This window comes from Puma concolor, chromosome B1 (genome assembly GCF_028749965.1).
Source record: "Puma concolor isolate L17-30 chromosome B1, mPumCon1.1.hap2, whole genome shotgun sequence".
Lineage (NCBI taxonomy): Eukaryota > Metazoa > Chordata > Mammalia > Carnivora > Felidae > Puma > Puma concolor.
In genome coordinates this window covers 105,646,627-105,668,681 of record NC_141670.1, presented here as the reverse complement: position 1 = coordinate 105,668,681, position 22,055 = coordinate 105,646,627, and the positions used below count along the sequence as shown (strand labels likewise).

The window sequence follows — 22,055 nt, the reverse complement described above, 5'->3', positions numbered from 1 at the left end:
AGCATATACAGTGATATATTAACAAGTAGTGTCTTAGTAGAATTATAATTCTCTGACTTTTCTACGGTGAGAATATTACTTCTATAATATAATACTTATAAATAAATGTAGTAAAAGTACAAATCAATATTACATAGAATTTAACATCAGATTCAAATGAAATAAATCCTTGCACACATATGAAATGTAAGATTAAACCATCACTGAATTGTGAAAATGTCTGGATTAGAAGATTCTAGGGTTTGAGTTTTGACATTGTATGATAACTCTATGATAAATGCTGTCTTCCCAAATAATTAAAACTGAAGACAGTTTCCTATTCAAACTTTTAAAAACAAGGATAGTGTCTGCTTTCTGTATTTTGGGCATGAACATCTAAACTAGTAAACCAGATGTTTTAGGGAGAATATCTTTACCTAAAAAATAAAAACTCCAAGCCAGTAGGTGCAAGGAAATGGGACCCTGTAATATTTTTCCAGCTACCTTCTTTTCATCATTATAAAATTTTCCTTGACAATATGAAAACTACACTATAAGATGAGAAAAAGTTGGATACTTTTTTTTCTTTATTGAGGCCTAAACTTAGAAGAATATGCTGACATAATGTATGCACAGTATACCTCCTTAAGGTAGCACTGGCATATAATTCTTTTAAGTGTTCCTACACCAATTTGCTAGTCTAGCACACAGTGGGCACTCAACAGATAGTCACACATTGATGAATTAACGTTTTTGAAAAAAATCAAATATAAAATGTGTTCCTTGTTCAATGCAAACAGCATGTTCATCAGCCAAAAAAAAAAAAAAAAAAAAAGAGAAAAAGAAAAAAAAGAAAAAGGCCTAGTGTTAATCGCTTCAATTTACTTGAGGTTTTAATTCATAACACAGTCTAAGTTTAGCAAGTCTAGTGTTTTTGTATAAATACCTCATATAGTTGCAAGCAGATGGCATCTATGAACCCAACTTGCATACTTGGGATTTTGTTTTTCTTCTCCCTGTTCATCAGGTCCTGAAAACACAAACACAGAAACACACACACACACACAACACACATATCTGCATTTACTTAAAGAACACAATGCAAGTTGGCTCCGAAAACATGAATCACCAGGTTAGCTGATGAAGGCCTGATACCTGCTTGTCTCCTTCCTTTGCCAGCCTCCTGCATTCCCTGCCAGCACTGTGCTCAGAAAGGCCCTGATTCTCTCTGTCTTGTTCATCCTGGCTGACTTTTCCCACACTACCCTTGGAATTCATCACTACTCTAGAGTCAACCACTGACCTAGAGCTGACCACCGACCTAGAGTCAACCACTGCCCTAGAGTTGACCACTGACGTGTATTTGGAGAACACACAGGCTTTGAATTGTCTATTGATGTGGAATCAAACACCCTCAGCTTTGTGGGGGAAGCCACTCAGGCCACAGCTGATTACAATTCAATCCACACAGAGAGCCTTCTTAGTGACGATTATGCAGATGTCATTCTGCTTATTCCCAGGAGGTCATGGCTGGAGCACCAGACAAGCCCAGCACTCCCATGGGAAGCAATGAGTCTGTCACAGTACTTGTTTAAAATGAAGCAAATTCTCCATTAGCTGTTAGCATTACTCTGCTACCCACGACTTTCTAAGAAGATTCTGAGCTTCTGAACGAGCCTACCATTACATTATAGGACACTGAGCTAATTGTGAAAGACTAGTGAGACAGAAGATGTGCCCAGCTGAGACTAAAGAGCAGAGTGGATGAAACTGTACACACAGAAAGGGGGTCATAACCATGTCCCATTTAATATGGGCTCAATAAATGTCCATTTGAATTAAAAAAAAAATGACCGTGCTTCATTTTCAGGAAAAACTCATTCCAAAACCTAGAGATGGTTTGAGAAGGGTCTTCTTCTTGTCTGTGAGATCCAAACTCTATGTGAACAAGGCAGTATCAAAAACCTTTAAAATCTGTGCCCTTCAACACAGCAATTCTGGGAATTTATCCTAACAAGATAATGAAAAATGGCACAGAAGCACTTAGCAACATAGATGTTTATCAAAGTGCTACTGGTAATAGTGAACACTGCAAACATTACCCCAAAGGTAGTGGATAGACTATGGCTGCATCTATTTCAGATAATCACTAGAAATAATAAACGTAAGACCATTTGTCAGAATGAAACGTAGCTTATGATTTAAATTTAAATAGAAAAAACAAATTACAAAAAAGTAGGTACAATATGATGAACCAAAGAGTCTTCTTTTATTTGCTTATATTTTCTGTAATAAACACATAAAATTCTTTTAATAAGAAAAATGCTTTAAAAAATAAAATGAAAAGAAATTGTATTCTCAAGGAAAGATCTCATAAAAGTGTTAAGAAGTCCACACTCACAGATGTATTGAAATAATTCCTACCAACAAGGTCTCAGACTTACAGCAGGCTCTATGTTGAGTTCTTTTCTCTCTCTGTCTCCTTGGTCAAAAAATTCAGTTGCTACAAGTTCTGCTATCTGAAATAAATGACCGATTAAGTTTTGGCAGTTAAAAGCATATAACTCTAGAACAGAGAATAGAATAGAGACTTTGAGTAAAGATAATAAAATCTATCAAATCTAGCTTCAACCACATTAGCAAAATGGTAATAGAACAATAATGAGTAATGGAAATTATATTTTATTTGCTTTTAAATATGTATCTAATCACAAAGGCTAGAGTTTGTAATCTGAAATTAGGCAGAAAAAAGCAACATGTTATTTCAACTTCAGCAGTTAGTGGGGAAAAGGCCGTGTATGCCCATCTGTATGCATAAGCAATGATATTTATTAAGCACCTGTTATACCAGCTGCTGTGAAAACCAGTTATCAAATAGCTGCATATATTGTGATTGATTGCCTTTTAAATTAATTTTAATCTACATTACATTCTCTTCTCTTTTAAAAAAATTTCCTTATAATTTTTTTTGTTGCTGTGAAATAAACTGGTTGTTTATCCTGTAGTTTCCCACTATCTGGATTTTGCTGACTGCATTCCTATGATGACAATTACTGTTTCTCTGTGCCCTATTTACATACAATGGTAATGAGATCTAGAGACTTGATAAGACTGACCGAATTTTTTTTTTTTTTTATTTTTTGACTACTTCATAGGCAATGCTGTGTACTTCCATTAAGAGCTATACAATGCCCGGCTGCCTCTCTTTTTGTGATATTAGCGACCATTAATGATCTTTGTCTAGTAGATCTGCTACCTTAAGGGCTGCAAAAAGGTGATATTCAAAGTAGTCATTCCTTTTTGTTTTATTAGTTGAAATACAATAAAAAAGGAAGTTCCCCACATCAATTATTTAGTTTCCCTAAAGTACAATTTGTATAAGAAAAGCAGGAGATAAAAAAAAAAAGCAAAGCAGGAGAAATGTTTGATTTTCTCCACTTTAATTACCATTAAAAAAGTAACATGGTTACCAAGTAACTATCAAAGATGACCAGGGAAGATTTTATTATTTTTATTATTATTTTGAACTTTTAAATTTAAACATGTTTAATGTATTTTAATCCTTACTGATATCAGATTGTTCCATTTTGGCCACTGGGAGGCTATAAAGTTGGCATCTCTGTTCTTTTGACAGAATCCTATCAGCCTTTGAAAGCTTCCCTGCTTTCTGATAGAATAAGATGCTCTAGGCTCATTGTATACATTTCCTGCTTTAAAACTGCTATCAGCCATTTCTTTGTTGGAGCCCTTGTTCCTTTAATGAGATACTTAGAAACCTCAGTATGGGCACTAGGTTTGTTCATTACTACCAGTATTTGTAAGCCCTTTTAGAGGATGGAGCTAGGACACAACAGAAGTTCATACAACATTTCAATTCAAATTCAGGACTACAGTGTTTTTGCATAACCTAATCCACCTTAGATCTTTATCTTTCCACTCACACTGACAGTCCTCAATGATACCAATACAATTTTTTTATTTGCTTTTATCCCACATCATCTACAATTGTGATTGAATATCTGTGTAAAATTACCACTAATAATAACATTATTGAAAACAGTTTTAAAGGCTTTTTTAAAGGATTTATAATTCCTTTTTGTTTTTAGAGTACATCCCACTAAGAGATACATGGTCAAATTACTGTTTTAATGTCACTTGGAATGAAATAGTCTCTGTCACTATGGTTTTGCAACTGAAATCAGGTTTGTTTCATTTTATTTTTAAGGTTTAATGCTGAGAATTCAACCTTATGATTTTAAACTATTTACATGGTTCCATGGTTCTGTTCACTAAATTCTGTTCCTTCCTTCTCTTATAGGGGATCATTAACTTTTTTGTGGTTAATCCTAGGTTTTTTAAATTTTTTTTTTTTTTTCAACGTTTTTATTTATTTTTGGGACAGAGAGAGACAGAGCATGAACGGGGGAGGGGCAGAGAGAGAGGGAGACACAGAATCAGAAACAGGCTCCAGGCTCTGAGCCATCAGCCCAGAGCCTGACGCGGGGCTCGAACTCACGGACCGCGAGATCGTGACCTGGCTGAAGTCGGACGCTTAACCGACTGCGCCACCCAGGCGCCCCAATCCTAGGTTTTTTAAATATTAAGCAAATATGTACATATATTCATATTTTACTTTTTTTTTTTAAGTTTATTTATTTTTGAGAGAGAGCGCACGCACATGTGAATGGGAGAGGGGCAGAGACAGATGGGGACAGAGGATCCAAAGCAGGCTCTGTGCTGACAGCACAAGGCTTGATGTGCAGCTCAAACTCACTCACTGTGAGATCATGACCTGAGCCGAAGCCAGATGCCTAACCAACTGAGCCCCCCAGGCACGCCCTTACCCTCTTCTTAGATAAATGGTAGAGTACCATATACATTTTCTCTACCTTGCTTTTTTTCCACTTAAAAAAAGATCCTTGTAATCACTCCATAGTAGTATACAGATAATCCTCATTTCTTTATATAGCTGCCTAGAACTCACTGTGTAAATGTACTACAAATTATTCAATCAGTAACCTACTGATGAGTATTTGGGTTACTTCCAGTCTTTGCTATTACAAATAGCACTAAAATGAGTAGCCTTGTATAAATATCTTTTTACATTCTTTCCCGTATATCTTTGGGATAAGATTCCTAGAAGTAATGGTAAATAATGAATATGTATATTTATAAACTTCTAAAGAGTTACAGTATTTTTCATTCCTTGTTTTCCCTCAACTCCCCCAATAGAGTATATCATAAAACCTTTGGGTTTTGCCAAATGAGAAATGGTATCTGTGTTTTTTTTTTTTAAATGAAGTAGAATTTATATACTGTGAATTGCATAGATCATGAGTTCAGTGTATTGACAAACGCATAGAACCATGTGACAAATACCCCATCCAAGATATAGAATATTTCTATTGCCCTTATGACCCTTCTCAGTCAATTCCTGCCCCTTCTTTCCTCCTTCTCCTCACAATCACTATTTTATTTCTTTCACTGTAGTGCTTTAATTTTGCCTAGTCCAGAACTTCCTATAAATGAAATCACAGGACGTAGTCTTTTGTGTGGCTTCTTTTGCTCAGTATAGTGTTTATGAGACACATCCATGTGGTTACAGGTATCAATGGTTACTTCCTTCTTATTGTTGAGCAGTGCTCCACTGAATAAGGAATGGACCACAATATGTTTAGCTGTTCTGTTGACAAGACGTTTGGGTTGTTTCTAGTTCTGACTACAGTAGTCCCCCTTTTGCAGACTTTTGCTTTCCATGGTTTCAGTTACCTGGAGTTAACTGTGGTCCAGAAGCAGGTGATCCTCCGTCTGACACATGGTCAGAAGGTCCTAACACTACATCACAATGCCTGTATCCTTCACCTCACTACCTCTCACGTTATCATCTCCCATCATCACAAGGAGGGTGAGTAAAATATAATAAGATGTTCTGAAAAAAGACCCCACATTCACATACCTTTTATTACAGTATTGTTATAGTTGTTCTATTTTATTATTAGTTATTGTTGTTAATCTCTTACCGTGCCTAATTTATAAATTAAACTTAACCATAGTTATGCATGTAGAGGAAAAATCATAGTACATATAAGGGTTCAGTACTGTTTCTGGTTTCAGGCAACCACTGGGGGTCTTGGAATGTGTCTGCTGCAGATATTACTACTATATTAGGATTAAAGCTGTTATGAGATTCTATACAAGTTTTTTGCGTGTGTCAGTGTAGTTTTAATTTGCATTTTTTCTTATGAATGAGGTTCTGAGAACCTTTGCAAATAGCAAGAGCCATTCACATTCCATCAACTTTTTGTTCAAATTTTTGGCCCATTTTTCTGTAGGGCTGTTGCCCTTTTCCTTCTCTATTTTTTACAATTTCTTTAATATTTGGGGTATCTACCAAATATAAGTTGCAAATATCTTTACCAGTTTCTCACTGACTTTTACTTTGCTTATGGTGTCTTTTGCCATGCAAAAGTTTTATTTTTTTTTTTAATTTTTATGTAATCAAATTTACCAGTCTTTTCTATTGTTTCTGCATGTTGAGTAATAGGAAAGTTTTCTCACCCCTAAGTTATAGCAGAATCCACAAATGTTTTTATTTAGTACTTCTATGGTTTAATTCTCTAGACTGAACTATGTTCCATTTGGAATTTAAGTATGTGGAATAGATACAGTTATAGAAGATGTGAAAGTCACCCTAACATTATTCAGTAAAAAGTCTCTCTTTTCCCCCAGTTATTTGAAATGCTACCTTTATTATATATATTAAACGTTCTATGTAATTCTCAAAGTTCTATTGTGTTCCATTGGTCTGTCACCAATACCAAACTGTTTTAATTATAGAGGCTTTATAGTATTGCTTTTTATGTCTGGACTCTAACCTCATTGCTCAACCTTTTGGGGATCTGATTAAGAAGAAAGGATAAATGAAAAGACAAATTCTTCCCTCTTCCATTCCCTTCCCTATTTGGAAATGGGCGTACAGTCCCATTTATTATTACAGAGCAGCACACTCTGTAAAGACCACCTTTCCTGAGTGCTTACGGCATGTCAGCTTTGGCACATGGATAGCACACTTCTGATCTTGTTTTCTCAGCATGTATGTTTCATGAGATGAACCTGTCGTTGGGCTCCATGACTCTGCAGATCAGAGCCCTGACCAACAGCAGACTGTCATTAGTCTCAGGTAGTGCAGGATTCAAAATGCAGTCTCAAAAAACAAAAGCACAATACACACATCATTGCATGTATAGCCATCTCTTTTCTGAGCCTAGGGCCTTTACTGCCTCTGCAAAATGTTATGGCAGTTACTTATTTAGAGAGAAGGATATATTTCTAGCCTCCTAGCCACAGGTCCTGATTACATCCTTCCTGACACCTTATATCAACACTTCCTATATTTTTAAGACTTAGGAAATGTTTAAGTTCTCCTCGCTAATGCCTACTTAGAGCTGAGTTATAGCATGGTAGGCTAACCATAAAGAAAAATCATAAGAAGAAAAATAATTTGCTTTTTCTGTTTTTCAAGGTTATTAAGGAAATGTGTTAAAAAACATTCCTAAGTGAGCCAGAAGTAGTACTGGAATTAAAGACTATCAGCAGCTAGGTTTTGCTGTGTTAGTATAGATGCTGTCTTTCTTAATACGTTATAAATATTAGTAAATGCTAATGAATCTTCTAAGCAAGAAAACCTATTTATGTCCAATTCTGCTTTTAATGCCACTTAAAATTTGGATAAAAATTTCCACAAATACTTTAGAAGCTACCTTTAAGAATACAGACTTTTCTTACTTTGACTTTTTAATTACTACTTTTACTGTCAGCAAACAACATACCCGTTGTTGAATAGGCCAGGGTTTTGTAATTGCAGAGAGATCACAAGCTGTCATCAGCATCGCTCTGTTCAGGGAAAAAGAAGCCCAATACTACTGTTTACTTTTTATGTGAACATAAACTCTCAGTAAATAGTTACTGGTAAAAAAGTTAAATTAAAGCTCCCTAAACTATGAAGATGGCAGTTTATAAAGACAAAAGAAACAACTTATATGGAAGTGTGGCTGATTCAGGGATAGCAGAATGTCACTCTTTTGGTTGCCCACTGAACTACTGGAATTTGCCCTAAAAACGCCTCATTTAGCTCCAGATTGGCACGAGAGAAATTATTAACTTCTGGGTAAAAACTTGCCTGCTGTTGCTCTTTTTTTTCACCTTGGTATTCCATTCTCAGTGGTAGTAAGATGAAAACGCATTGATTACTAATAATTAACCATTAAAGGATAACATCAGATATTCTATTGATATAAGGCCTCTAAGAGCAAGAATTAAGGTGGGTTATCCTAATGCACGCAACATGTGCGGTGACTTTGTGAAAAGCTCTTACTTATACACAGTATGTGCCAGAGAAAGGGAGGGAGGGATATGAGAGGACAGAGCTCTTTAGTCTTTCTGTTGTTCAGAGAAGTAAAAACCATGCCGGAAGAAATCTGGAGTCGGTGACAAGGTGCTCTATAGCTCGGTACCACAACTACAGTATGAAAATAGTTCTGTATTTAGCACCGTGTTTTCCCATGTTGGATCTGGATACCTGTTTGTAATAATTTGGAGAAACAAAGTCCAGTCACTGTCATATAGAAACACTTATAGCAAAGGATGGTAACCCTCGTCCCTGCTGGGAAACCCAACCTAAAAGCATGTTCTCCATAACTACGTAAGGCAAAAAGAAAACGGTTTCCTGCCGCTACTCTACGTCTTAGACCAACTCTCTCAGAAAAAGTGAGTGCACCAGAGATATTTTTAATCACTGTTTAAGCCCATTTTCATAAAAGATTTCGGTGCTGGCCAATATAAACTGCCTCCCCCAAAGAAGACAATGCTCCTAAATGAGCTTCATTAAAATCAGACACATGAGTTCAAGTGGCGACACTGAGCACTAGAACTATGAGTACTTCTCTGCAAGAGGTTCATGGCTTCGGATGGATGGAGCAGCGAAAACTGGTGCAGACTTGGAGCCAAGGTTGGATTTCCTTTTTGTTACTGGGAAAAACTGTTCCCTAACTACAGTAGTATGTCTATTCTTTCTTTCTTCTTTCTTTCTTCTCTTTCTTTCTTTCTTTCTTTCTTTCAATATTTTTATTTTTAAGTAATCTCGACACTCAACATGGGGCTTGAACTTGAGGTCAAGAGTCGCATACTCCACCCACTGAGGCAGCCAGGTGCCCCCATCTGTCTATACATTTCTAAGGGACCATTAAGAAAAACATTTTGAGGCTATGAAATAAAGCATGATTACATAGAACAGACAGCCAGGCATTTGTGTACTGTTTTCTTATAATCTGCATCTTTGTTTGCATGCTAAGTAGTATCAATCCATTTAAAGAAATGTTGATTTCAGAAGTGTAATAGCGCTGTCCTTGGTGTTCTGTGTCATCCTTTTATTAAAATTATTGACCGCTTGTTCTTTTTTATGGATCCAGTTCTAGCCATGGTAAAGGTAGGAATAGTAAATAGGTAGCAAATAGGTAGCAAAGAGATGGCATCTACCGCTAGAAGGGAGGGACAGGCCTACAGGTGAGGAAAAGGGAAATCTTGAGGTTCTGATGGTGTTACTCTCCCATCACTCAAGAGAAGTAAACACTTCACAACCACCTTCTTGCTCCCACAATCTTTGGGATGCTATTTTCAGCTATTCCAAAGCACTGGGAATATGAGCAGGGGGAACCCTAGAGCCTTGTATTCATATTCCACCACATTTTAAAGTTCCTTCTAAGACAAAGGAGTAATTTACTGACTTGAATTTGCAAATGCATTTCTTTTCAAATAAATATTCATATTCAGCCCTTTATACAACACTCCAGATAATTCTGACAGCCTCTAAGATCATCACATTGTAACAAATACTTGCAATAAAATCTGATAGTTATAAAATGAACTGGAGAGCAAAACGTCGGTGTTAAGGACAGAAAACCTACTTACAAAAACAACTCTTTTTGATGAGGATCTTCCAAGTTGAATTGATTTTTTCTTATAAGTTCAAAAAATTCTCCTCGTCTCCTTGAAAGTAAAAGAAAAACATATGGTAGTTATGATGAGTCCCCAGGCTCTTATTTCTTCAGCTAACAAAGACCCATGGAGTAAATTTTGGGGGAAAAAAATCTCTAATGGTTTTTCCCATCTTAGAATCCGATATAGAAACCATCATTTAAAAAGCTAAAAATACCTCACTTTTTTCCTTTGTGCCATTTTCTTTGGGTAAAACAGTAACACCTCACCTAGTTTTTAACTACAGATCACAAATAATGGTAATTTCAATTCTTAAGCATGATTTTAAGAAAATAAAACAAATTTAAAATTTGATGCCAAGAATGACTTGAAAATTTAAGTGTATGGCATAATGAGATCTCTATGGCTTCAGTTCAATTTCATATATCTTGTTCATATACATTATGGTATAAGGTAAAAAGTATGTACTATTATTCACTCAGTGCATAGTGAATGCCTCCTATGTGCCCAACACTGTTACGCATCTTGGGAAGTTATAAGACAGGAGTCTTTTTCACAATGTTTAAAATCTAGTCAGAGACACAAACCAAAGATAAGAAAAACTTATATAACGAAACTGAATGTATGTCACTTGAGTACCAAAAATGAAAAATACATTGCAAAAGGGTTCAGAGGAGAGACCCATGTGGCCTGGAAAGGCTGGGAAGTCTCTGTGGTTACAGGTATTTTTAAATTCTTGGTAATCTGATCATCTTTATTCTGTAATCATTTTAAGTTAAACTGAAGTTTGCTGTATTTTCTTTTATCCTAATTAAAGTGCTGCCAAATCCAATGGCACAACACTTTTAGACGCAGACACTTTTAGGTGCAGCTATTTTTAGATGTACAACAGTAGGTACCTGGGGTATGTGTTTTTGTATATCCGTTCTACTTGTTTTTACTTCTCATAAGAGTGGTGAAAGCCACACATATGAATCCCTGTGCAGAAGGAGAGAGGCCTGTGCTTCAGGGAAATCCCACAAGTGTGACCGCCAGACTCCCCTCACTCCTACGTGTGCAGCAAAAGATCTTGGTCTGAGTGTGGGAAACTAATGCCTGCCCAAATGCAGCAAGGTCTTTTCTCGCTTTTAGAAAGGTAGTTTAATTACAGGGAAATGCATACATGCATGACAAACACTACTCTAATGCACACTCTAATTTCTGAGTCAGCGACTTCACTAATTAAAGTTCTGTATTAATACCCTTCTGCCAAAATCAAATAAAAAGAAACAAGACTTATGTGTCTGGCACTTAGCTCTTTTTCCTGCCCACTTAGGCTTAGATGACAGTATAAAGGCACTGTAATATGGTCAGAAGCTGGGGAGGGGGGTGAAGGAAAAGCAGATGGGCTCTATAACCTTCGGGCTGGACAACGCAGCCTTGGAATGACCTTGGCATGGTTATTTACCTTGTACACAACTTCAGAGGCACAGGAGTAGTCACACGTCAGAAATGACTCTGTATTCTGTAATTTCTAGCACTAAGTCATATGCCAAAGGAGTAGACTTTTCTGGCTTCCTTTAAGAAACTGCCCCATAGTTTGAAAAACAAGACATTTGATTTGCCAGGACATTTGTCTTTATAATCTTAAAACCTCCCAAAGTGCATTTGAAAAGTTTGAAACAATGCAAACATTTCCAAGACCTATTGATCTCAGAATATTTCTTAAAACTTACTTAATATACAGTGCTAGGTCTGTAGCTAAAATAGCTTGCTTGATTATTTTCAGCGTGGTCTTATATTCTTCGATGGAGAGGCCACTGAGAATCTGATTGCCCTTTATAAAAAAGAAAACCATCATTAGCACTCTGCCTGGAGAGGCTGCTGACAAGAGCAAAATCTGAAGGTAGAGTGACATATCTTAAACACATGCCTAGTATTCTAAACTTGTGAATACAGAGGACAGCTGCTTACTTTAATGCCATGAAATGATGTTTCCCCTCTATGTTCCACTTCCCACCACCCTGTCCTATAAGAAAATACAGCTTCATAATGGTGCACCTACCTACACATGCATGTTTTTCCACATCTTATACTCCCTAGGCCTTAGTCCAGGCCTAAAATCTAGTAACTATATATATATATATATATTTATATATATTTGGACTAAGAGAGAGGATCCAAGCAGGCTCTGCACTGTTAGTGCAGAGCCTGATGTGGGGCTTGAACCCACGACCATGAGATCATGACCTAAACTGAGATCAGGAGTTGGACACTTAACCGACTGAGCCACCCATGTGCTCCCAAATCAAAGCCATATTAATGGAAATCTAGAATGGAGTAGCAAAACTTTTAAACATTGATTATTTAAAGAATCATTTCTCTATGGATTCTGTCATAAATCTATTAGACACACAGTGTGTGTTCTTTAGGAACATGTGAATGTAGATGGTGGCCCCGTAGGGCATGAGCCAAAGGTGTACTTACTGGTCACAAAAAAGCAAGTATAGTTGAAACATCTATAAGGAATATTGAAAGGCGCCTGGGTGGCTCAGTCGGTTAAGCCTCCCCTCTTGATCTCAGCTCAGGTCATGATCTCATGGTTCATGCTCTCTGCTGTCAGCACAGAGCCTGCTTCAGATCCTCTGTCCCCCTCTCTTTCTGTACCTCCCCTGCTTGTGCTCTCTCTCTTTCTCAAAAATAAAAAATAAACATTAAAAAATAGAAATATTGAAAAGGTGCTATGTAACCGTTTTTTATTTCTTGTCTGTAATTTAAGGCATAGTGGCTCTCTGATGTTGAGTTACATAAAACATTCCTTGGGTATTCAGCATACACTCAGGACAACATCTATAAGTTGAATCAGATGTGCTTCCTAAATCTCAGGGCCAAGAAAAACCTAGAGGAGTGGGAATGAGATCTGGAGGCAGAGGATTTGTTCTGAACAAAGAGAAACTGCCAAGTGTGGTAGGCCAGTGCCAAAACACCGGTTAGAGAATAACTAGACGCCAAAATTGTGGCATGTATCTAATTAATGAATCTGTGATTACAACCATAAACATTGTTTTAAAATATGTAATCACTTTAGATTCTGGGCCAGAAAGGAAACTATTTAGAAAATAACTGATACTTCTGTGTGTTTTAAGATAAAACAATTTCAAATGGAAAAGGAAATATCTTGGGGCGCCTGGGTGGCTCAGTCGGTTGAACGTCTGACTTTGGCTCAGGTCATGATCTCACGGCTCGTGAGTTCGAGCCCTGTGTCGGGCTCTGTACTGACAGCTTGGAGCCTGGAGCCTGCTTCAGATTCTGTGTCTCCCTCTCTCTCTGCCCCTCCCCCACTCATGCTCTGTCTCTCTCTCTCTCAAAAATAAATAAACATTAAAAAATAATAAAAAAAAAGAAAAGGAAATATCTTTTGGTGTTATATTTTTATTTTTGCTTTCAAAAACAGAGACTGTAAATTCTCTGTAAATGTTTTGGTGCTAATACTAAGTAATATTTTGGTGGTTACAAAGACAGAATATTATATGGTCTTATAATTTGAGACCAACCATCTATACGACCAAATTTCTTATAAGTAATAACGTATTACTTAGTAAGTTATGTTATTTAATAACATAGATAGCTATGATAGGGATACTGTTAAATATGGGGTTCAGAAAAAGCTTAGCATATTTTCTTTCCTTAAAACTAAACAAGATATTAAAATGAAGGTTTTATAGTTTTAAATGAGGCATATAGATAGCAAATCCCAAGGAAAGTACAGATTTCTCTACTATAAAACAGCATATAATTCCTGAGAAATCTCAGTTCTGAAAAACTACACACTAAAAATGACATGGTTTATGGGAAAAATTAGTGCTGGGGCAGATTGCACAAAGCCCATGAAACTTTATAACCAGAATATAAACCAAACTGAAAATTGGTGCATCTGCCGGTAACCCAGTCAGCTCAGGCTAGCCAGTCTGGAGGTCCTTTGAGAACAGTCAACACACAAAACGATGGCATGGAAGCAATGGTTTGTGGGGCCCATAGACAACGTGGATGGGACTGGATCACTGAGACACTGGGGCTGCTATTAAGGTGGGCACCGAAGGAGGAGCAACCTCCTAGGAGCCTAAAGCAAGCAGTCCAAAGCAAGGGAGCAAATGCCCATTTTCAATATTCTTGAAATAGGGCAGAAGGGGTACCTGAGCAAAGCCAAGTAGAGGCATTTTTTTCTTTCTTGTATAAGGTCAAAAATTCAACTCTCATAATTCTTGTACCTTACCCAAGAGAACTTGCAGATGAAAGAATACAACTTGTACACTTACACTAACGTCATTCAATTACTAGTCACACATGAACTAATTCATACTAATTGCATACTTTATCAATCTAAAGTCAATTTAAGTATGCAGAACTTAAATTTTTTCAATGTTTATTATTTTTGAGAGTGGGAGAGACAGAGTGTGAGCAGGGGAAGGGCAGAGAGAGAGGGGACACAGAATCCGAAGCAGGCTCCAGGCTCTGGGCTGTCAGCACAGAGCCCGACATGGGGTCCGAACCCATGAACCACGAGATCATTACCTGAGCTGAAGTCATACACTTAACCAACTAAGCTACCCAGGCACCCACTGTGTGCAGAATTTATAATGAGATTACCAAATTGGCTGTATAACTCAACCCTTCATCCACACTAAGATGTTTAGGGAGAGGTGAGATTGTGTTCCCCTCCATCTCAAATAAGAGAGTGGGGCATGAAGTCCCTACATGTCTCTTGTAGTGTAGTGAGAGTGGGAAGGGCCACAGTGGTCTCATGTCTAATTCCTGTCTGGAAAATCTAAAAGGCAAGACACAGGCTGACTAGCCACTCTGACTTTGGCAGCAATGGGGAGGTTCCTACTATATGGGATGGCTTGCCCTCTCCAAGTTTTGGAGGCATGGGATTGATTTCAGTCCTGTCCTTTTCAAAGGGGATGACAAAGAAGGCCAAAGAACCTTAGCAGAAAGGAGCTGAAAGTGAACGATTAGATTTTCCTGAGCAGAGGAAACAGCCATAAGTAAGGCAGGCAGAGATGATCATTAAAGGAACATCTGGTAGAAAAGCCCCACAATGAGGGCACTTGGCAGGCATCATGAACTTACCCACAAGAAAAGAACTTGGTTTAAACACCTGCCAGGCACAAAGAGTGAGACACTCTTAACAGTACCAGTGTGTTGAGAAATTTCTTGCCCCTCTTCTTAGCTATTCTCTCTTCCTACTCTCCAAGTCTGGAGGGGAAGGAAACTACATGGGGGGTTAGGGATGAGGAAGGAGTTAGAAGAAGCACAAGACAGGGTTGAGAGAAGCCAACCAGGCAGTAGGGGGAGAACCTGAAACTTTAAACCAAATCCAAAATCCAGAGTATTACACAGAACTGGACATTTTGGTTTCTAAATTGAGAATTGCATAGTCTATTTTGGGACTTGACGTAATTAGTACTTGACGTAATTTTTACTTATAAAAGAATAACCAGAAAAGTCATGGGCCTCCCAAGTTTTCTTCTAGGGCTCAGAGAAGACTAGCCACACGGGGCAAACATAAAAAGATGGGGGTAAAATTGCTTTAAGATTATAGACCACGCATTGTGCTTGTTCCACATAGTAGTTACAACTTTGACTTTTTTCTTACTATAAAGGTAATACATGCATATAGCAGATACTGTGAATAATGAACGAATCAAAATGAGAATGTAAAAGTATTCATAACTGGACAAAGAAAACCTTTGTTAATCTTTTGGCATACATTATTTTAATTTTATTTTCCTTAGCATTTATTTGTCTAGCATAGCATATCGTATGTTTTCTTACACTGATGAATATTCATTTAACCAAACTATTGAATAGCTTTATTTCTTAACATAGCAGTTTGTTAATGGTCAGAAGTTTCCATGAAAAGAGGAACAGGCATGGTCTTGTGAAAGCAAACCTTTGAGCGCTGTATAAACCATTTCATTTGAGCAAAAGAAAAAAAAAGGGGGGGGGGAGAATTAACTGAGAGCCAAAAAATACTAGTTTTGTTTGTTTCCAGTTTGCCATAACCAAATAGAGGTGTGTAACCAGATATCCTTTATCAGGCAACATTTAGACAGTTTGGGCTGTCCAGAGAAGTGAGGCTGGGAAGATCCCAAATGTTTTGGCTTTGCCTTCCTTACCCAAAAAGGAATAAAGCATGCTCAAGAATTTATGATGCTGGGAAGAAGTCCAAAACTTAAAAATAAAATTGAATTTATAAAGCTCTCTTTTAAAATTCCACAACCATAAAGTAGGTACTTACTGGACTATTAAGAATCATCAGGCACTGGTCAAAATGATGATGCTCCATGATCGAATGGCAGTAGAGCTGAGCAAGTGGGTGTTCACTTCTGAAAAATATTTTGTGGAAGAGAGAAAAAAGGCTTAAAAATTACTAGTTTCCCCAATACATTAATTTGTTCTTCATATTAGTCAATGAAAAAAGAGGCTACTTCACAAAATTAATCAGACTAACAATTTTCTCTCCTTTTGCTGAGGAAAAGAGTGAGATGATCTCTGGGAAAAAACAGTCAAATTATTTTCAAATACCAGGGTAACCACTGCCTGTTCAAAATATGAGCAATTTCATTGGTTTTAATATTGATTAAATAGTAGGAGTAAGCACAAAGGACTAATTTCTCTAACCATGAGAAAAAAATTCTCTGAAATACTTGTACCAATGATATTTTTCAATTTCAAAACTGCAATTAGTTTAAAATCTGATGGGGTGCCTGGGTGGCGCAGTCGGTTAAGCGTCTGACTTCAGCCAGGTCATGATCTCGCGGTCCGTGAGTTCGAGCCCCGCGTCGGGCTCTGGGCTGATGGCTCAGAGCCTGGAGCCTGTTTCCGATTCTGTGTCTCCCTCTCTCTCTGCCCCTCCCCCGTTCATGCTCTGTCTCTCTCTGTCCCAAAAATAAATAAACGTTGAAAAAAAAAATTAAAAAAAAAATAAATAAAATCTGAAACAAATTGCAATGCTAGTCTATTCCTCTGCAATAAGGCTGAGGGCCAGCATATTCACATGTGTCTGTATATCCAAGGAGAATGGACTGCGATGGAACGAATGGGTAGGAGGGACAAAAGGCAAAGAAAAGGGGCAGAGTTGGTGCCCACCCTCCTTTGAAGGGAAGAAGGAGACAGCTGGGTCAGAAAAAGTTCCCCATGCATGTGGGATCCAGAGTATTTCAGCATAGGATGTCCTGGTAGCTCTTTTAACTTGAACTTAGGGACAAACAGAGGAGACTGTCTGGCTGAGTAAAGGGAATGGAAGGGGTGTTATACTCAGTTCACTGTATGTAACAGGCAGTCACAGATCAAGGTCCAAAGCATGTCAAGTACAGTCCTCCACCTCTTATTTCTCACAACCCTTCGCATGTGAACATAAAGCACAATTTTCACCAGTTTTTCTTTAAAAGAAAAAGAAAACGTGAGAGTTCCTGAAAGTCTCTGTTCCTAAAATTTGTAGGACAGGGATTTATGAATTGTAAAGCACAATACAAGTGTGGATAACACAGCTGACTTATTTCTTTGTATTACTATATGAGTCATTAATTGAGTTTTCATTTAATTTAGAGAAGCTGCCCAAGACTGGAGGAACATAACATGGGAAGAAAATGAGTGCAGTAAGAGAAGCTTAAGGGAAAACAAAAATAAAACAAGGGAAATAAAGGTGAGAGAATGGGCAATCTCATCTATTCCAGTTGTCTAATCTTCCACTGATAACTGCTGACCCCCAAACAGCCATTCTTTGTGTTGTAAACTTTCTCAAGTTAACTCCTGCCTGTCTTCTTTGCTCCTCCATGTTTAGTGAGTTGTACAATGGACCAGATACTGTCCTTCTCATTGGACAATGGGAAAACAATGGATGGAGTAAAATGAGCAGATTTACAAAAAAAAAAAAAAAAAAAAAAAAAGATAAATTTGCTGGAATCAAAACTGGAGATGCATGGAGAATACTGGAAAGTAGTTAGGAGACTACTGGGAAGCTCATAGTCCTAGTTCTAGTAATGTAGGTACAAGACAGCCTGGACCAGGGTGACAGAATCCCACATAAAGACAAGTAGAGTTGCCTCACAGCTGTTTAGGAGGTAAGAGTTGGCAAAGAATCTTGATGTTGGGACCTAGTGGGGATTTTCCTAGGGGAAAAGTATGAATGCCACATTTCTGCCTTGTCATTTACTGACATAGGAGAAAGGGAGAGGATTAAGGATGGGAGATAAAGGAGGCAAAGTTGTGTAATTCAGTGTTGGATCTGTCGATTTTAAAGTGACTGAGGTCCACCAAGTGGATATAAAAGTTTGTATCAGGTCTGGGCTGGAGATGTAGACTTAGAACACAATAACCTGCAGATATCTGGTTATCTCCAAGCCACAGGAGCAGATGAGACGATGCAGGATAATGGAGGGCCCAAGGAAACAGAATGATGGCCTCCCTTCTGAATTCTGGCTTGCATTCTCTATTCTCTATTCTATATTCTCTCTATACTTTGCACACAGCATCCACTTACTGACCTAGTTAGAGGCTGGACCGAGATGAAATTAGGTGCATACAACACAAACATGTTTAAAATTTCAGGCGCACATTACATTTTTAGACAATGCAAACAGGACTGTTTCCCATTAGAAAAACTTCTTGGCTTATGAGAGAGATGAATGCAAATTATATGTGTTTGCCTTTACTTACATTCTAAAAATATGGATTTATGAATCCATAAAAGGGCATACATACCCCAAGTTTCCTGTTTACAGAAATATTAGTGGACACCAATGTGTTCTCCATTCTACTGCTTTTTACTGTTTCAAACACAAGGCTATTTCTTGCTTCTTTATATGAGAGCCTGTCAGAAGGGCCCACTTAAACCACCGCTTCCACTGAATCTTATTCCCACAATGATGTCTATTTGTATGGACCTTACACCCTCCCTACATTTTCCTATCGTCCTGCAGTAGTCTGTCCATCTCTTAGAGTGGTGTTAGGAGTCAGTGCCAAGGTCAGAACAACATTCTAGGAACAAGAAGCCTTAGAAATCAATAGAAAATGTAAGTTCTCTGAGGAAAACAATTCTTGCCACCCCAGGAATCCTTTTACAGACTCTTAACAACCATCCTTGATTTTGCTTCTCATACGTGTATATTGCTCTGGGTTCACATCTCTTAACTACTCTTTGTAAGCATGTAAACCCCATTTGATTCTTCACTTGACCACTTCTCTCCAAATCATCACTGTTGTATTCTATCAGTCAGGGGTTATTTTACCCTGCATTCTCTGTAATCACATTAGATGCCACAGGTATTCAAGGTGATGATTCATTTGGCCTTTTGACCCTACTTCCTTAACCTCCTTGACTCTACGGATGGTCTCTTTTCACGTCAACAATGGATATTCCCTTCTTTGTTCCACAGCTTCTAGGTGCTACCAGGCACAGCATTTTTGCTACTCCCTGATCCATATCTCACCTTGGGACAAAGCAAGATCTTGAGTCCTTAATAGGATGTCCTAAATATGTCCTTAATAGGATCCCCTTTGAAAAAGCTAAAACCTGGAGAGCATTTAATATATCTTGGGTATTGTTCCAAGTACTTCACATTTATTTATACTTTTTAATCCTTGTTAAAAAAAAAAACAAAACAAAGAAACAAACTACAAGATAGATAACTGTCATTATTCCATTACACAGAGAAGAAAATAGAAAGAGGGGTGTTAAATGACTCATTCAAGGTCAGATGGTAAGAGGAGAAGCCAGTATTTGCTTTTGTACCCAGGCATCTGACTCAAGTTGGCCCTTAACCACCATAACTATCATAGCCACTGTGGCATGGTCAAAGGACTAGTTGAACTCATGTATATGAAGTACTAAAAAGAGTTTGCAATGCCACATGGTAACGGCTATATAAAGTGTTAACTTCTATTATTATTATTACTAGCTAGTGACTTTAGGACTCCTCGAACTTGTACTTTTTTCATATTTGGATCTCCAGTCTCTCAAGCCCTCCAAACTTATCAGGGATGATGTCATTCTTGGCTAATACAGACTCTACTCAGTTGAACTTCACAAATTGTGATTCCTGTGCTGTCTTTACTGCCCTGTTGGGTTCCTCAGTGCCTGCTGACATTCTGTTGCCACCACGCCAGCCCATGACTATAGCTGTTCCTCTAACAGAGAGCAGAGAAGACCAAGGTACAGAATGAGTTTTTCCAGGACAAAGACACATGGTCTGAGTGTGATTACCAGGAAATTTCTTTTATTCTGATTTTATGGAAACTTAATCTTGAAAAAAAAAACATTCCTTTGATCATTTTACCTTTTCTAACTACCATTCTATTTATTATTTTCTCTTCTACCTCCTGTCCTTTTTGTCCCTCCTTCCCTAAGTACACACACAAGTGTATACACACTTCCCAGTTCTACTGTCATCAATGGCTCCATCAGTTTTCCAGTTTCTTGGACCAGGAGTCATGATTTCCCCCTTCCTTCATGTTAAATATTAACAATATTGAACAATATTGAACAATATCCCTTCCCCCTGTTCAATATTAAATTGAAAAACATTTCTCCTTCCATCTCTTCCTCTCTGTAGTCAGTATGTGTTTTTCACCAAAACTCAGCTTGCTGTAACAGCTTCCTAGCTGAACTCTGGGGTCCTATTTATTACCCATTATACCTTGTATCTTCCTTTTGGTCTTTCCTTCCTACACAATGTCTTTATTACTCACTGTAATGGCTCCTTGTTTCTTCACTACACCAAATATGCTTAGTTTTATAGCTGTCTCTAAAGAGTCCTACAACCACTTGTTCACTCTCTTACTTTTCATCCCTGGTCAGTGAGCCTTCTGACTCTGCACAGGCCAGCCATCAGCACTGTTCCATGAGAATGCCCGCCTACCTCATCTTGTTTCTGGTATATCTTCATCCTCTCTCCTCTCCAAATCCTACCACTCTTTGGGATCCGCTTTGTCTCAGTTCTTCCATTAACAGTGCAGATGGGATTGCATTGGTCTTAACCAATCTCCTTCTCTGCTGAACATTTACAGTCCACATTACTAAACAATTCAGGACGTACTAAGTACCTTGTTGTATTGATCACCACTGTTTCATGAGGCTATGAAAATTCCTTAATAGCAGGGACCACATTTTATACTTTATAGCTCTCTTTCTGCCTAGCAAAATGCCAGGCCCTAGTAATTGCCCATTAGCCAGCTGTCCAAAATGTAGGACACTTTCACTCTATTTTATAAAACACCAAACTTGAATGAATCTAACCAAATAAATGCACTCATACAGTCTTCTTATACTGACTGCAGGCTGAATTGCAAGAGGTTTCTCTACTTAAGCCGAGTGCCACATTGTGCTTTCTTTAGTAGATGTCTGTCCTTCAGTCATTTTGTCCTATTCTTGCCTGTTTTTAAAGTAATCATCTAAAATCTATCTGAAACCACGCCCTCTTTTACCCACCCACATGGGAGAAGAAAGCACAGCAGTGAACTCCTTCCCCAAATATTTCACTGGCATAGTAGCCGTACTCCTCATCATGGCAGTCTTCCTAATCAAGGAAGGAATCAAAAAATAACCAATAATGAATCAAAACATAGTCTGCTTTACATCTTACTCTAAATTAACTTTCTGAAAAGACATTCAAGAAGAATGAATGACAGGAGAAGTTTAGCATCTAACTTTGCTACCACATGAGGGCTTTTTTTCTCTTTTTGATGTATTAGTTTTGTTTCTGTGCCTTCTTTTATTGTGGTGGTTTTCTTTATGTAGTGTTTGAATACTGATGAAATTGGACACTGTACACCTTTTTGCAAGTTAGTTCTCTACACGGGAATGTTTATGGCACTCTGAATCTCCCGAGTCCCCTGGTGAAGAAATTCCTCCTTGAGATATAACTCATTTACCACTAAGGAAAGAAAAAAAAAGAAACATCCCTGGAAAATTCTTGGTTTCGTCTACTCAAACCACAGAGATGTAGGAAGAAATAAAAATCTCTGAAACTCCTTTAACTTTTTTTCTTAAAGTTATTATTACTTGGTGGAAGTCTGCTTTGTGGTGTGTGTAAAGGCAAGAT

At 37.8% G+C, this 22,055-nt stretch overlaps 1 protein-coding gene and 1 long non-coding RNA gene across 14 annotated transcripts in view; one reads left to right on the top strand and one right to left on the bottom strand.

Moving 5' to 3' along the window:
• The window catches only part of PDE5A (phosphodiesterase 5A), a 141,580-nt gene that overhangs the window by 5,345 nt on the left and 114,180 nt on the right, over positions 1–22,055 (bottom strand). For all 5 annotated transcript variants that reach the window (XM_086704315.1, XM_025922013.2, XM_086704314.1 and 2 more), the window contains 6 exons: positions 16,253–16,340; positions 11,688–11,788; positions 9,946–10,023; positions 7,809–7,872; positions 2,424–2,498; positions 926–1,009 (listed from right to left, as the gene is read on the bottom strand). In XM_086704315.1, the coding sequence (XP_086560441.1) occupies positions 926–1,009; positions 2,424–2,498; positions 7,809–7,872; positions 9,946–10,023; positions 11,688–11,788; positions 16,253–16,340 (490 nt within the window). The remainder of the gene's footprint in view (positions 1–925; positions 1,010–2,423; positions 2,499–7,808; positions 7,873–9,945; positions 10,024–11,687; positions 11,789–16,252; positions 16,341–22,055) is intronic.
• The window catches only part of LOC147581790 (uncharacterized), a 105,516-nt gene that overhangs the window by 64,367 nt on the left and 19,094 nt on the right, over positions 1–22,055 (top strand). For 6 of the 9 annotated variants that reach the window (XR_015250270.1, XR_015250271.1, XR_015250272.1 and 3 more), the window contains 2 exons: positions 5,745–5,884; positions 17,563–17,659. This is a non-coding gene — a long non-coding RNA (uncharacterized LOC147581790). The remainder of the gene's footprint in view (positions 1–5,744; positions 5,885–17,562; positions 17,660–22,055) is intronic. The other 3 variants (XR_015250275.1, XR_015250273.1, XR_015250274.1) reach the window with 1 other exon arrangement.